Raw genomic sequence first — 17,782 nt, forward strand, 5'->3', positions numbered from 1 at the left:
TAAACGTCATAACATCTAAAATGAAAATCTGTCAGAACTACTAACCGTCAGGACTCGACAAAAAATTTATAAGTTTATATAATAGTAATAAATATATAATAATTTAGAAACAAATTTCGGATATATATTTGAACATCAGGGGGGTGGGGGTTAGGCATAGCATATATTAAATACGTAACCTAACTTAGGTACCTTTTCCCCCCTAAACCCCAAAAAACAAAAGTTTTAAAGTTTTAGATGTTATGACGGTTAGTGGTTCAGACGGATTTTTTTGTCAATGTTATGACGTATTTTGTCCATGTCCTGACGTTAGTGCTCCTGACGGTTAGATGTTATGACGCCTTCCCCTTCTCTCATAAGTGGCCCAAATGTACGTGAGCAAAAATACTTCTTCCGATGAATGAAGGCACTTTTAACAAACAATAAAATCGCACTTTAAAAAGTTACTATATTGCTTTACATGCTGGTATCACTCAGAATATAAAATCCTTAGAAGTATAACAAACAGAAGAAACGTTCCTTTTATTGACGTCCTTTGGGTTACCAATGGGTTCTATTGAAAAATAAAATGTCGTTTTCATTCTTTTTTGGTTCCATCATTTGAATTTCAAGATGTTTTTGTTTCAACGTGTCTAGACAAGTGAAAAATTTCCAAGCAAGCAAGTGCTTTTGCTTAACACCAATTTATGCTATGAAGTGGTACGACCCAAACAACGTATTTAGTAAAAACGAACCAAAAAACAGTTGAAATGACTTGAATCTACTGAAAAAAGGCCTCATGAAGTTTTCTAACAAAAATTCTGGCTATCCTGTTCAAAATTATAGCGATGGACGGTCACCAGCATTAAATTCGAGCCAGTACGAACAGGTACTGCTGGGTTTTGAGACAAGTTGAATATTGGTGTTAGTAAAATATTATTCATGCAGGGCATTAGCCGGTAAGAGCTGATCCTAAAAAGTTTGAAAAAAAATTCACCAATAGATTTGTCGATAGACAGACAAGTCGAGATAATAAACGCTGTTAGTGTCAAGCTCTTCACTGTTGTTTAGCAATACTATTTGAAATGATTAGATTAAAACATTTCAAGCTCTAACTCCTAAAAAAAGTAAACAGCAAATTGTATTTTCTATTGAAATCCAAGCACAAAGATTTTGTTTTGTAAAATATTCCTGAGTTTAAACGACAACAGGATTAATTTGTGGTTTGCCAGAATTTACTGCAAAATAAATCAAGGCTTATATTCTTATTAATTGGATTTTGACTCTATAATAAGTTGAACTGTCACTTTTAGGCAAACTTATTTTCGAATCGTGACTTTAAAACAAAAAGACTGGCTTTAACTTAAGCTCTGGCCGTAAGAAAACGTTTATACAAGTTATTTTTTAATATGATCTACCTGTTTGTCATTTCTATTGTAACACCAGGAGCAAATAGTGCAGTTGAAATGGTAAAACAGCAAACTATGAAATACCAATTTACGACAACAAAGACCCCAAGTGATACTAGCAAAATACAACGCATGATTATCAAAATATTTCTATTAAGAAAGAGGGTTTGCATATGACCCATACCTCTTTAACTTTACTTTTAAAAAATTTAAAATAAAATTAAATTTCAAATCAAATCAAATGGAATACAAAAAATTGAAATATATTTCAGATAAAAATATTTAAGGTAGACACTTGTCAACGTTAGGGTACATACATATTAGAACTAAGCCTCTTCAGTAAATCGCGAAAAAAAGATTGTCTAAGGCAGTAGCGCTGGACCAAAAGTTCATGAACCTTTTAAGCTAAGCAACTGTTCCTGCAAAAATTCAGCAGTTTTCAAAACAGGGGATTATAAATTTATCCAAACTCACAACAAGTCCCTTAAAGCTGTTAAATATTTCAAAATACACCCCTTTTCATATTACGAATAGTTTTACGAATAACGAAATATCGTAGTTACACATTATCATTTTATGATGTCACATGACTAAATGAAATGATAGTGTATACCAGTACAATTCAAACTTGGCAACAGCACTGTGAGTAATAGTTAGACTAATATTTGGCAAAACAATTATATTACCCTTTGAAACGATCAACACTAAATTCTCTATTTCTCAACATTACAAAATCTTATTAATATATATATATATATATATATATATATATATATATATATATATATATATATATATATATATATATATATATATATATATATATATATATATATATCGCTTCGCAGGTTTTTTGCCCAGCAAAAAACACCTATTCGCGGTTTTTTTTATGGCAAAACGAAAAGATTTTTTCCTATTGAATACTAATTAAAATCGTTGCTTGAATTTGACTGCATTCATACTGAAATGAACATAAGCATACCTCTATGCGCAAATGCAGATTGGAACACTAAATATCTAAAATATTTGTACTGACCAAAGAATTTGCGCATTAAAATCCAACAAGCAATACGCTTTTTCAAAATTTCGACCGTGCATGTTTGATCAGTTAGTTGCTTTGGCTTCAGAGTGGTTATTCTTTCGACGCATATAATCTAACTGATTATTGCATAAATCTTTGCATAATTCAGAAAATAATACACAGTAGCGTCTTAATAATTTTTTTCGCAAGGAAAGTATAAAATTCATTCAATTTACAAAATCATACCATAGTAGTTTGAAACTTCTGCTAAAACCTTAGAAGAACAGCTACTCATCAGATTAGTAGCAAGAACTATTTCGTTCAGTTAGTAGCATGAAAGTTCATCCAATTTAAAAAATCATGATACAGTAGAAAATTCTGCCAACACATTAGTAGAACAGTTACTCATCAGATTAGCACCCCAATCAACTGCAATAACCCTTATCAATGCAAAAAGTCTCTAAGTAGTACCATACTTAAGGTTATTTTGCTCATTTCAAGTTTCATGTTCGTTATATGCACACTACTCAATGAGAAAATTTTGGCAAAATTCGGTGAATAATTTTCGGATATGCAATTTGTTAGGCGACTGCTGACTGTGCAACTCAAATAATCTTTAGCATTACCTTACTGGGAACAAAAGGCATACCCTGATTTTTTTCTTATTACCTAAATCGAATTTCCAAGTGTTGTATCACAACACTTGGAAACTGTGTTGTACCACTACTTTTGCTTACAATGGCCAGCAGAAAAATACCCTAAATTTGCTATACCTGGCCCTGATAGACGATTTTTCTACGTTTGAAGTGGATAGATGAGGATTGTGACTGACTAGCCCTATTTCACATGATGTGCCATCATCTATTTTTCTTTCTGTTTACCCATACTTGGTTAATTGAGTAATTAAAAGGAATTATTCCAAAAATATATTGCAGCTTCAAAACAGTTGGGATTACTGATGAGCAACGATCTCCAAATCACAGCATACAAGCGAAATATATTTACGAAATGCAAAACTTTGACCAAAAATGCCTTCAAAAGTGTTTTTGTAATTTAGCCGGAACCCACATCATCTAAAAAGGCGGAAGCAAGCAACCGTGCTTCAGAAAAATGCCATAAGTTGAGATATAGCGGTTTGGCGTGAATGACAGAATTTGACACTAGAAGGCTTCCTCTATCACTTTCTGTTGAAATGGTTTCTGTTGAAAGCTTATCAAGGATTTTACAATATTCAAGGCAAAACACCCCATCTCGACGTAAATCTTTTTTTTTATTGATACTATTAAAGTTCTATTTTGTTCCTGAGCCTTGTTTGCAGGCTGTATTCTGTGTTGCTATGGCCTGTAGGCTTTTTGCAAGAAATCTTATCCTATCATTACTATGCGAATGAACACATTTTCCTCGAAAAAAAACGATTTAACAGTGCTCAAGACTAAACCTCCTATCTCAACTTAGGTCACATCACTAAACGAATTAAGTGATTTTTCTGGAAACTATGATTTTCGAAAAAGGATGTTTTGCCTAATCACGATTTCAAGGTGCATTGCTGAGACATCTCAACCATTTCTTCAACCTTAATCTGGCAAACAATCTGAAACTTTTGGAGATCCTTGCTCTTAAGGGACTAAATAAATGCGAATATTTTAATACCATTAATAGTTAAACTATATAAAAAAAACCATCACCACAACCTAACGAATGTGATTGCACATATAAACTATCACTATATTTTTATATTCATAAAATAGAAGGAAAAGAAAAAGCTTGACTTCCCTTAGAATATTGCCAAACTTAACTAAAACATTAACATTACGATTTTAAAAATCATACATTTTTAGTTGTTTATTCAAATATTCTGTCAAATCTAAAACCTCAAATATTTGAAAAAGACTCAAATACATTGAAATGAAATTAAAGCATTCAGTTAAATACTCACACCATCTCCAATTAGCACCTTGAAAGTTTTTTTTCCAAGATAAGTTGAATGAAGCTTTTCAAAAAAAAAAAAAATTTGAAAAGTGACCAAAATAAAGGAAAAAACGATAAAACAAAAGGGAATGTGTTGATTGGGAACCAGTTTAAAAACATAACAATTCAATTTATCTGCAAAAGCTGCATGCACTTCCCAATTAAAAAAAAAATTATACGATATAAATATGCAGTTTAAACACGGTATTTAGTAATTGTATCACAAACAAATCATAAAAGAGAACCACCCGAGAAAAGGTTGGCGTTTGAGCTATTTCCTGTCGGTCGAATCGAGGGTTGCATTGGGTCCTGGGTCACAGCTGTTGCCATCATCGGCTGAAATGCCCCTTGCATTCCCGACGGAGGGGCAACCATTCCCATAGGAACAGATGCTGAAATAAATAGAAGAAAATACCATTATTGTTTTGCGAAAGATGTTTATGGACTAACAGATATTTGCTGTAATAGCCATCGTACTTTTAAGTTTTGGGGTTTTGTTTTCAAACAGCCACTCTAAAAGTTGACCTTATTCATGCATGTGCTGAATTTTGCGCAGAAAGGTCCAAAAAAAGGTAAGGTAGTTTTAGAACTGTTTCGTTATCTGTCATTTAGAATGCAGATCGCAGGAGACCACTGTCAGGTGCCAATAAAAAAGCGCACATATAGGAAAATCGCCACCTTTTCTAATTGTTATCTGACCATATGATTTCAGGACATCCTAATCTTGTGTATCTTTCACAAAATACTGATCAGTGAGTTTAACAGGCTTTCTTTGAGGACCACTGAAACAAAGCAATGCTTGGCTGATCATCCCTGGGGTTAACCCAAGCTACGTACATATATTGAAACAGTTTTGCAACGTGATGCTTAAGATCAGCGTGAAACCATGATTGATAGAATACCACCCCATAAGGAGTTAGTGGCCATTAGAGAAGGACATGAAGAAAGCGTAGCATTTAGATAATCAAGGAGATACAACACAAAGTAATTTGAAGTATATGTACATAAAACACCCGAGAGTAGTTTTTGTCGCCGCCCCCGTCCCTGAGCTTGAAAACAAATAAATGCTTGACTGTGTCTTTTCTTCTATTAGAAATTTGCGACATTTTGTACATAATATGTTCTACAATGGTTTGATAAAATGAATAATGAATGGAAGTCCAGACGATAACAATTAAATTTAAACTTTTCAAATAAAATTTACCTCTTTTTCTTCAGGAATTCTTATTTTTGTCAAGTGACCCCCTCCCCCTGAAGGGGAGGGGGGAGTTATGTGCCCCTTAAAAGCCATGCTAACTTTTTTTGTATGACTAATAAACATTTACATTACAAACTTCACAGGATGCATTGTTAGCAGACAAAATCAGCAAAATTGATTTTAACCAAAAGTAAAAATTTCGTAAGAATTGCCTTAACTAGGCTTAGCACGGAAACAAAGTCACATAGGGTATTGTGTACTAAATTTGGCAAAACAAAATATAATTTCTAAGTCTATTCTGAGTGTTCAACATACAAGGAAGAAGGTGCTAAAGTGCCCATCCTTAATAGGAAGGGAGAAATTGATGAAAAGCAAAGGAAGAAACATAAATAATTCTTTGAAACATTTTACAATACTATCTAACTGAATGGATGGGTGTTCAACTAACAATAGTAGGTTGATATAATGATTCTGCTCAGCTTACCTGGAAGGAGAACAATGATGAAATATCCAATCTGTGGACAAGGAACACAAATATCTTTCTTTGATGAACGATTTCAGTCAATCGTTTGAATTAGCTTCACTGCTAGTCCAATTTGGCGTGCTGTTTAAGTTTTTACTTTTTAGGTAATGATATGATTACAAAGTTGATATGTGTCACCGAATATAACAGGAAGAAGGTGCTTAAGCTCACTTGAAGCTATGCAGTGCGAGGTATCAACTACTGAATTAAGCCCTATTGTGACTTTCCTTTGCTTTGTCGTCACCAAAATTGCTTGAATTTAATTCCCTGCAAAAACATGAGCAAAAAAGGAATCACTAATTTTTCATAAAAATAAAAAAAGAAGAAAAAAAAAGAAAAAGAATGAAAACGAAAAAAGAACATTGAAACAAGGTGGATTGTTAGAGTTTGTATTCCTTCTGATGCTTTTCCGACTTGTTTATTTCTCTCGACGCTCAATGATTTCATTTTTTATTGCCTCTTATTTTGGTGTAAAATTTAAATTCAAACAAGGCTAATAGGCAAAGAAACAGTAGAAATACTGCTCAATTTGACAAATGCCACTTCCTATTATATCCTGTGACACATATTAAGTCTGTACTCACAACATAAATAGCTTAAACAACATGAACAGTTGAATATAACATTAAACATTAAACTAATTCAAGCCATTCACTTAAAACTGTTCTTCGACGAACGACCTCAGTCTTCTGTGACCTTGGATCAGATAATTTATTTCTCTTCTTTTTCAAGATAAGCTGAGTATTTCCATTTTACTGATTCCCAATTATTAGCTGCTCAGGCATCTATTTATTTATATAGCTTAGTACTATGGTACCGAAGAAATATTTAAATTTATTCTTTCATTTTTCAGCAACTTTTTTCCTTCGGTATTAAGCAATCTTTACGAATGCACAAAAACTTCAAACATTTACTAATGAGGGGTGATATACAACTTTTACATTAAAAATGAGACGGACGAAAAATGCTTCGAAACAACTGAAAGAAATAGTCTATCTTTCAAGGGAATCCATCCCATTACTTGAGAATGAGGAAAAGGGCCAAAAAGATACCATTTGAAACTTACCCTGAGACCAGGCCATTCTTTGCTGCTGTAAGCCCATGCCGCCAAACATTGGTTGAGCAGCAAAAGTTGGTGACATGATGCTAGAAATGGAATTCATGTTGTTTCGTATTCCCCCGATAGGCGGTCCAGGAGGTTTCGTCTTGGCTCCTAGTGAAAGGTTGTCTAAATTTACATTAACAGCTCCTATGTCGGACCAGGTGGATGAGAGACTATTATTATTTGTCTAGAAAAAAAAAATTGGATAATAAAGGAAAAACATCAAATCACGCACAAACAAGTCTCCTAATGTCGTTTCTCAGAGGCTCATACGGCTACATAGAATATACGGGTTATTCACAGAAAGATGCTTGCATTCATATTGTTCCTTTGTTTTTCTTTCTTTTTTTCCAGCTTTTTGCATCAATATACTATGGTGCATTGATATAAAATAATTTAAGACATTCGACTTTTTTTTTATACTATGCATTAATTGCTGATGGCCAGGAGACATCTCGGCTCAGCCTTGTTTTTTTCCGGGAAACGATAAAAATTCATAAAATTGAATAAAACCGTTCGAGATATAAGGTTCTCTGGCATCAATAAATTTGAACCTCTTTCTCTTCCCGGTAATTCTTGGACCGATACGCGTATCTCGAAGTCGATTATACGAAGTGTGATTAGGAATTTTCAAAAGTGGGCATGTAGTTTAAAAATGATAATACTTATGGGCTGTTGCATTAGATCTCCTTATACGTTATCTCCTTCTGAATGAACACGCCAATTCCAAAGGGTTTTTCCAATTCTGGAAGTATTCCTAAAATTGTCTTCTGTAAGGGTGCGAAAAACTTTCTCCATATTTGCTTGGATGTCATAAAAATCAGTCAGAAATCTTCTCTTTCATTGACAATTTTTATTTAAGAAACATGTCAGCAGGGGTAAAAATCAGGGGAATAGGGGGGGGGGGGGTGTGCAGAAGCTTAGCTAAGCTAACTTTGACTAAAATTTCCCGGATCAAGAAAACAGAATGTACGGGTGCATAGTTTTGGTGAAGGATCGAATTTTTCTCTTTCCAAAGGGCAAGCCATTTCCACCGAACGTTTTCGCGCAAACGCTAAAACGCTCACTTGGTGCAATTATGCTAATTAACGAAAACGTAGGGGTGGAGGCGAAGATTTGCTTCTTAATATTTAAGAATTTGCTCCTTAAATATGAACAATTAAAATTTATACAATTGTTACAGAGAAACACTTGTGTTTTCTTAGTTTATTTTTTCGCCATTTTTATGGCGATTTGCCAGGCAACGTCTTAAATGTTATGTGGATCTAGAGACCGACATCAGTTTATAGTTAATCAGTTTCTCAATGTCTTTGTTTTAACGCCTAAGTCACACTAGTCTTGTTGATAAGAAAGCACAGATTTAAGAACAATATGTGCTTTCTTTTATTGTAACGTCGGTTTGGTATTACTGAAACGGAGAATTTGAAATGAAACGATTTTTTTTTTTTAATAGACATCAACACTAATTGTTGTTGTAATCTCGCGGAGAAACAGTCTTTTAAATTTAGGTGGATTTGAAGCACAATTGTATCACACGTCCAAACAAAGATATGATAAAGGACAATAACTTATAACTACCATTTATGATGTCTTTTCCTCCAAGCTGTATTTATGATATTTTGGACCAAAATCCTTTATATGCTCTGATATACAGAACATGGTTCGGATTTTTAAAAACAAAATTCTCACAGAATTTGGAAGCTAGTTGAACTAGTTAAGTCAAAAAGTAATTCTGTTGTTGCGAAATCTTACTGTTTTAAGGAAAAAATACTACTCTTTTGGGAGAAAAGAAGAGTGCTTCCGTGGAAAAAAGTGATTTTGCTTGATTCTTCAGATGGGGACTGTTATTTTCCTTAATGGGATGTTTGGCTATGATGATTTAAATGGTTATATAATGTTCCTGGATGATTGTTTGGCTCCTACGGAAAAATTAGTGATTCACGATAACCATAGAATCGAAAAAAAAAACACATCAAAATTGTCTTTATATTCGTCCAACTTTGTTACGCTTCCTTCGGTCGTTGTGAATCCGGTCTCTACCACTGAGGAGGTTAAGTCTTTGTTTCTGGGCCATGCCCAAAACACCATGGCTAGTAAGCTGCTATTAGCTCATTCATGAATTGTGGATCCATTTCGGTTGGACAGGACACTTCTTAAGATACTTCAAGTTGGCGTTGTTTCCAATTGTCTGACAGCACAAACAAAAGAGAAGAAAAGCGAAAATGGGGTTTTTTATAAGGCCAAAGAAACTGCTGAATGCAAAAAAAACGGATATTTCGAGAAGACAACTGCTTCGTTTCTTCAGCAATATTAAAGAAAGCCTTCAAAAAACCAGTTCACACTTTCTGAGCCGAAATGGAAAGATTTAGACCAGAATGAGAAATAAATAAAAAGACAAAACAAACAAAGTGGATATCAAAATGAAACAAAACTCAAATTGGAACAATCAAAGAGCGGAATAAACTATCATAACGGAATAAAATAACAGATAAAAAAACCAAAACAATAAACCCAAATCAAAAAGGTCAGCGACTCACCCAAAATCTAACGACTAACGATGTTCTCAACTAGAATCTAGACAAGCGACTAATATTCTTTGAGTAACTCTGCATTGCTTGGCTAAACCCTTGCCATGAGAAATTAAGCTAGCCTGGTCAAACAAAATATTATAATGCGGGCGATCATAGACATGCTCAGCAAGGGCTGAGTCAAAGAGGCGTTTGAAATACATAAATATCAAAACTTAGGTTTGGCTTTAAACAGGGAATCGGGTGATTATATGATAAGTCACTCTTCTTATGATTTTCTCGGACGAGAAAAGAGACGAGAATACAAAATTATTTTTGTCTGACAACGATTTTGGAATGAATTCAGCGCACTTTCTACGAATCTTCAAATCCTTAGTTGAAACTGACTGAACCATACGTAAGCTTAAATTAAGTTTTAAACCATCCCCCTAGTTGTACGTCTACGTCCAGGTGAACTCTATCGCGAACTTCAACACTAGTTTCATGGGGTTTGGACGTGGAAATCTGGCCTGACCCGTGTTCATCCTCGAATAACTTGTGGCCATCTTTGAACAGACAGACAAGTCAGACCAGATAAAAACGCTTGACCAAGTCAGACATATATCTCCAAAAGCTGTTTTACAAATTTCTTAAGTCTCCAGTTTTAAATCAAAATTCCAAACAAATATGTTGTTTCAGGTTTTCATCCATTTTGCATTATTAATAATCTTGTACCAAAAGACTACTGACGACACGCAGTTATAAGCCGCCTGAGGCAAACATAGCTGCTCACAATCCCACTCCTCTCAAATCTATTCCAATCTTCACAATTTACTCTTTCCAATGAGGATATCACTGTCTTTAAATGCTTTCTTATGAGCTCTCCCCATCACATTGGAGGACGTCCTGCTTTTCTTTTGGCCCCAGACGGATCACCAAAAAGCCATTTTCGGCAAAATATCTTTGATTAAAGGCCTAGGCGCTATTCTTACACAATTCCTTTTGAAAATGTATATCACATCTTCCTTGACCTTTCAAAGGCCCCACGTTTCCGACCATCCTTGAAAACTGTTGTTACCAGCTGCTAAGACTCTCTTAATCTTGGTTGTAAGATCAATCTTCCTGTTTTCCTAACAATTTTCAATTACAAACAAACACCCTGCACGTTGACACTTCAAAATACTACACTCCCTAGCAGTTTTATCACCCTATAGTAGATTTTAAAACAAAAGTATTTTGACGACAAAGTTGAGACATTACTATACAATAAGTGAATCGTCATCACGGAAGAGACTAGAACGGGTGATATCTGATGACAAACGCCGTAACATTCGTTTTGCGTGAAAACCCAACTGTATGCACAAACAGAAAATAAGTATCGACTATTTCTCGTCTTAATTATAGATACTCTAACAAGCTTCCAACAATAATTCCTGTTTTTTTTTTATAAATCTATTCTTGACGTTAATGAAAATCTTCAAATACAAATTCATGTTTTCAAACGCATTCGGACAAAAAATGAAAGGTAAAGGGTGCAAAAAAGTGGGATTTGGAAAGTCCATTATTTTTATTTGTTGTTCTTGGCAATATTGTTTCTGCATAAAGTGAAGCAACAAAATAAAAAAGAAGACACACAAAAAAGAAACTTCCTACGACAACATTAAATATTAAAAACAGCAATGCAAATCAAAAATATCACACGAGAGGTTGAAAAGGATCTAACTGCAGGCAAGTCTCTAATTTTAGCTAGGCATCCAACTTATTATATGACGTCAATTCATCAGCAGTACTAAACATTCGAATAATCTTACGGCTCCTATAACAACGTTTGAGGTGTATGGTCATAAGTTCAATTTATAGTAAAATCTAGTCCGGCGTTCTTTTTGAGACATCCTTTATGAAGTTTTATTATTTCCATTGCAAATTTTGAGCATGATGAATCGCGTATTTGAAGGGCCCTAAAAATATATTCCCCTGTATCATCCATTCATATTACACGCTCTTGCTTCTGGCTAGAACGGTTTTTGAAGTGACGGTAAAAGCAAAAATTAAAAATAGCCCCTGTCGCAGAGAACTGAACCTACAATCCAAAGTAATTTCTTTTCTGTAAGTTTCTCTTCTGTCTTCTTTTCCTGTTGCTTTAGTGAGATAAGCTGTTGAAGTTGGAGCCAAATTTTTCAGCTTGTATTTAATTCCTTGGTCATTGGCCCTTTTTCAGCTTCGTTCTCGTAGTTATTTTCAACGTATGTCAAAACAACGGTACTTAAAGAACTATCCAAATTCAGTATTTAAAACACTGGCTGCAAAAACAGAAGCGGATTTAAAAATGGTATGAAACAAGGAATGATGATAATCAAGAGGTGGATGCGAGTGAACAAATAGCTTGTTTATCAGAAGAAAACAATGTTCATGTTATATGGCAGAAGCGCAAATTACTATCCATGGATTGAAGAAATTGAGTTAGAAAATGGACGTATAAAACGGACAAGTATTGTGAAGTATCTTGATGTCATGATAGATGAATTCCTAAATTTAAAGATCATATCGCATTAATAAGTACCAAATTAGCCAAAAATGTTGGAATTCTACCGGAAGCTGAAAAATTTTTCCCCCCCAAAAGGCTATTAGAATGTTATATTTTTCTCTTATTCATCCACATTTGTTGTACTGTGTTACAGTTTGGTCGTCAACGTTCACTAGCCATTTATATCCGCTCAGTGTGTTACAAAATAAAGCTGTAAGAGTTTTGAACATCGACTTGCCCCAGAAGATCGAGGGATCACCAATTAAAAATTTTACTATTTTTCCGTTTGGTTAAATTTTATGTAAAATTTTTTATGCATAAATTTTTTCTAATTTGTTACCTGCATCTTTCTCGGAATTTTATAAAGAAAGGGAACATGGTTATGAAACTAGAAATGCTGAATTAGTTAGAACACCGGTTAAAATTACTACCAGATCTAAATTTTCCATTAGGTATATTGGTCCTGAAGTCTGGAACAGGCTTCCAGCGGAAATAAAAGGTAAGAAGGCCCTTGAGAAATTCCGTGCTTCTTTGCGATGTATTTGTTTTAACCAATATTGTAGACATGGATTGAGTGATTGATTTGGGAGTGAGTGTATGCTTGTGGGTGTTAAAAGAGAAATTGATTCGTGTGTTGACTGAGGTGAGTGTCGGTATGTGAGAGGAACATGATGAATCATACAGTATGAGTGGGGGATTCCTTTAAGTTCCCTGTGAAAATATATTATCGTTAGAATGTCGATTATCTTGCCTAAGACTCTAGGCAGGCATGCCTTTCCAAAAACTAACAAACAAAAATGTGTCCAATAAGAGAGTCATGCATACTCCCGCCATTTACCCGTGCCCTAGCCATCTGCCTCTCAATTACTTGGACTATCTGTCTTGGCTTTTCTCTGTTTACAATTAGCCATGTCTTGATGCAACCTGCAAAATACTTGATAATTTCAATTCAAAATCAACGGAATTGAATGGAAAGGCATGCCTGCCTAGAGTCTCAGGCATGTTGACCAAGAATTTAAAATTGACATAAGACCGTTAGGTTTGGGGAGGAGGTTTAGGTTTAGTCGGGGGGGGGGAGGGGAGGAGGAGTCAGAGAGTTTTTTTCCGAGGAAACGCATTAGTGCATTAGTAGTTGAAACGTCCCCTTTTTTCGGTCGTCCCAAACACCCTAATATGCGTCGGGACCTATTTTGATATTGTTAATACTGTAAACAGTTCTAATTTTGTTAGTATTATATGGAGATTTCAGTGATTCCAGTTTTTTTTCTGTTAGTATTATATGGAGATTTCTATGCTATGTTTTTTTTCTGTGACCCATTTGTTAATAATAATAATAAAAAAAAACTTGCTACGGTTTTAGTAAGATTTTTTCGTGACTATTTCCCTCAAGTAATACATATAAAGCAGGGTAATTTTAGTTACAGAAAACTCCACTTCCGAAAGCGATAATATAATCAATCATGGCTTGTGAATGTAATGAGGGATGAATGTTTTGCAAGCATTAAATATTTAGGACGATTTCTCAGGTTGGCAATGGAGCACAGAAGCAGATTTTTGTGATTTGCGTTTCTCTTTGTTTGTGTTATATAATGTATATGTAATGACAATTGTTTAAAAGTGAATTTTTCTTTTTGCTTTGTATTGCCATGGTCCTAGAGCTGTTAGCACAATAAAACTTACTTACTTGATTTTACAGCAACAAGATCTTATCTAAGTTGAAGAATCCTTTGGCATTATTAATAAAATCCTAATTTTGAAGTAAATTATCATAAAATTATTCACTCTTTCGATCCCTTCCGATGCACGCTACGACAGTAAAAGTAAATGAAAACTCTAATACACAACTGAAAAAGGAAATCGCTTACCGGTGCTTTTCTTTGATGGGACTCCGAAAGTTTCGGCTCCAGTGGATAAGACTGAGGTTGTCCAGCCGGGGATGCGAAGTCAAATAAAGCAGGTTGTAGAGGCAATGAGGTTGGGCCTTGAATAGATATTATGACAAAATTACTAATTTAAAAGCGAGTTCAGTACATCAAACCTAACCGTTTTGGGTTTTAGTTAAAATCAATAACTTTCTTAAACCTTCTCCGTTCATCACATCTACAAAACTGAATAGAAATCGAGATATAAAACTGACTCTACCTCAAGTTACTTAGGCTGTCAAAACCAGGATTAGGTGCACAACTCTGAGACATCCAGAATATTTCAACCAATTCTAAGTTTCTAGTGTCGGAAGCAAAATTTTTGATGACCAAGGTTTTACTCGATGTAATCAACTAACCAGCAACAAATACAAGTTGTATTTTCTAGAAACAAACGTTCATTTTGAACTTTTCTAACCCTCTTCAATGAACCATCACAAAAGAAAAAAAAAATGCAACCTTTATCTATAACTTTAAAATCCTACGTTAGAGAGCTGAGACAACAGTAATAAAACACGAAAATTTCTATATTTGTCTGTTTTCTTTAGGTTGTACTATTTACTTAAATGACAACAGTGTCAGACAAGCTACCTTCAACCAATACAAAAATACAATTTTTATTTTCTTTTATTTGACAACGGGTACGTACTCAGGGGTGAAGGGGAGATGGACCCCCCCAAAATTCTTTAATATTTTACTTTCCATATTATTAGTTTTTCCAAATAAGTAACTACCCCCCCCCCCTTGAAATAAATTCCCGCGGAAGTGTCTGTTTTGATAAGACTCGAGAAAATCTTATTTTAATGTTTTTCCATCTTCTGCTACTTAGTGAAAACTCATGTTAAATTTTACATACTACAATGCATTAGCTTGAATTTTGAACTCAAAATTCGGTAAAGGAAAACCCAAAAAAGTACAATACTGAAGTAATTAAAAAAATAATATTAAGAAACAAAAACCAGTTAAAGAACAAGCGAAGCTAGGGTCTCAAGGCTACCGAAGTAGGTTGCTTATCTGCGTGTGTTGCGACTGCAGCAGGCTATGTAGTTACACACTAATTAAATAAATGTAGCATCATATTCATGACTTAGTAAAGAGATAAGATTCTTCATGTTCTTATTTCCGGCTCTATCATACAATGCTAACGGTCGTTCAAACTGGCTTTATAGATGTATTTAATGGAAAGGTGAACATATAGCATCTTATTGAAACAGAGTCATGCAAGGAATTTCAAGCTGTACGGCGCAGCTTGCCAAATTGAGGCCCCAGGGCCCTTGTCCCTCTAGCTACCCCTACCCCCTAATATATTTTCTGCAAATCACAAACCTAACCCTAATTATGCAAAAAAAGAAATCGAAAATCAATCGATTTAAGTGCAACATTTTAAAAATGATGGATACAGAAATTAGAGTAAATAATTTTCTAATCTGCGCGATCGAAAATAATCTAGGGAATGGTCCTAAATGATTAGACGTTGACCGTTAAACATCTTTTAGGCCACATCATGACTGTTCTAAATCAAAACCAAATAACAACATATTTTACAAATGGAGGCTGACTGCCGTGTACAAGCTGCCTAATATTTAGATATAGATAGCCGAAACTAATATATATATCAAGAACGTGTTTTATAAATAATTTCTTAGACCACAAAGTCCTTCCAATTATAACTAAAATGAAAAAAAAATACTGATAAACGGGTAAAACTTGCAAAGCTTGCTTGTTCGTGGTAACGAACTGCAGGTAAGGAGCAAAACGGCCCCATAGTAACCAAATCTATAAAATCTATAAAAAGAATAAGCTTTTTATTCCAATTCGAAATTTATCAACTTCATTAAGTTTACTGTTACCCATCAAAAGCTACAATCCTGACAAAATCCGCCTGATTTTCAAAAAAGGGGGGGAAACACCACCAGAAAGACTTAATGAAAATCACACCATTAGATTCAGCATATCAGAGAACCCTACTGTAGAAGTTTCAAGCTCGTATCTACTAAAATGCAGAACTATATTTTTTGACAGTAGAAAGATCACGGATGCATGTTTAAAAACCAATAGTCTGTAGAATATCGGGAGAGGGCTTTTTCGTAAGATCGGGAGAGACAATCCTTTTTAAGTGACCAAAAAGATTAGAGGGCAACTAACCCCCTCCCACACCCCATGTTTCCCAAGAACACCTGAAAAAATTTCTAGATAGCCATTTGATCCGGCATACTCAAAAAGGTCTAATAACTATCCTCTGGGGATGAAATGAACCCCAAAAACCCCTGGGGGAAAGGGTTGTAAATTATAGAATTTTCCCCACTATTCGCATACTGTAGGCTATTTGTTATTGGTGAACATAATCCCCACAAAAACTATACAGAATTTTCAGGGGGAATTTTATGAAGGGGGAGGGATTTTCCAGTGTGACTTTCCGTGGGGAGGAAAGTTTCCAGGGAGAATTTTAGATAGGGGTCGGGATTGGCTGGCATGATTTGAAAAATGGTCCGAAATTAAATTTTAAAAAGCAGGCCTTTTCCAACTGACAGTAAGGAGCAACATTAAAACTCAACATTAAAATCGCAGTCACCCTGCCCTGTTTTCTGTTGCATTAATTATCATATTAGACTTCAACCTTCGGACTTTTATTATTATTTGAACGAAAAAGTTTTTTGTTTTTTCTTGTTAAGTTCCCGATCTTATTAAACGTTTTACCTGTTTTCTAAATTTGTTCATTTCATTTTAATTGTACCTATTTAGCAAATGGTCCAAGTTAAACCTTATTAAAATCTGAGTCATTCAAGGATTTTTAGTCATTGGAGGATTAAAAGTGGAGCCCTTGAACCCTCAGATCCTCCAACATGTCTCCACCCTAACGTCACATATATAGACATGCAATACCATTTTCTACTCAAGATCATTCAGATATCATTTAGAGAGTGGTCCTAAGATTAACTGTTAATTTACAGATTTTCCAGATGGTACAGGGTTTCAATAACAGTTGGTATTCAAGCACATACTTGCTAAATGGCTGACATAGTACACTTTGCTGAAATCAGTCATACAATGATTTGTAATCTGCATGATTGGATTTCCACCAAAATGGCACCTGAGACTAATAATACACTTTAAAAGTCCAAAATAAAAATTACATTAAGCCCATGAGTTCCAAATGGTGGACGTTACGCCTTGTTGAAAATCAGAGCCACGCGGGGAATTTCCATCTATACGATTAGAGGGTTCTTGAGCCCGTGCCTCCGTCAACTTACCCTTCCCTTCCCCAAATTCGCTTGTATAGACATGTTTTACCTCTTTCGGCTCATGATTATTCAGAGATTATTTAGGAATCAATTAAAAATGATTAAAGGTTAATCCTTAATCATTATTAAAATCGCATTGTGACTATCTAAAATTAGGACACACAGTGTACGTTAAAAAATGAAATGAAAACACAACGATAATTTTGTGTTTCATATACTGATAAAATTCCAAATATTTCAGCTTCACATCTGGAAGCCTCTATCAACGTAAGAGAACATAAAATAACAAGAAAAAAGAAAGAAAAAACAACATAAATGTTGTGCAAAAAAGAAAAGAAAAACAGAGTAAGTTCTTTTTCTTTTTTGTATAGGGTTTGCGTTTTTTTC

The 17,782-nt window shown here is 34.6% G+C and overlaps 1 protein-coding gene across 1 annotated transcript; it reads right to left on the reverse strand.

Moving 5' to 3' along the window:
- Positions 1–2,203: 2,203 nt before the first annotated feature.
- Positions 2,204–17,219, reverse strand: LOC148953199 (uncharacterized). Its single transcript, XM_089087901.1, has 4 exons — positions 17,156–17,219; positions 14,097–14,212; positions 7,165–7,387; positions 2,204–4,769 (listed from the first exon to the last, which is right to left on the reverse strand). Exons 1-4 carry the CDS (start codon positions 17,217–17,219, stop codon positions 4,609–4,611), a joined length of 564 nt encoding a protein of 187 aa, XP_088944027.1. The 3' UTR covers positions 2,204–4,608.
- Between the last annotated feature and the right edge of the window lie 563 nt (positions 17,220–17,782).

The sequence above is a fragment of the Artemia sp. Qi Xiang Cuo genome, chromosome 4 (genome assembly GCF_049724085.1).
Source record: "Artemia sp. Qi Xiang Cuo chromosome 4, ASM4972408v1, whole genome shotgun sequence".
NCBI classification, from domain to species: Eukaryota; Metazoa; Arthropoda; class Branchiopoda; order Anostraca; family Artemiidae; genus Artemia; species Artemia sp. Qi Xiang Cuo.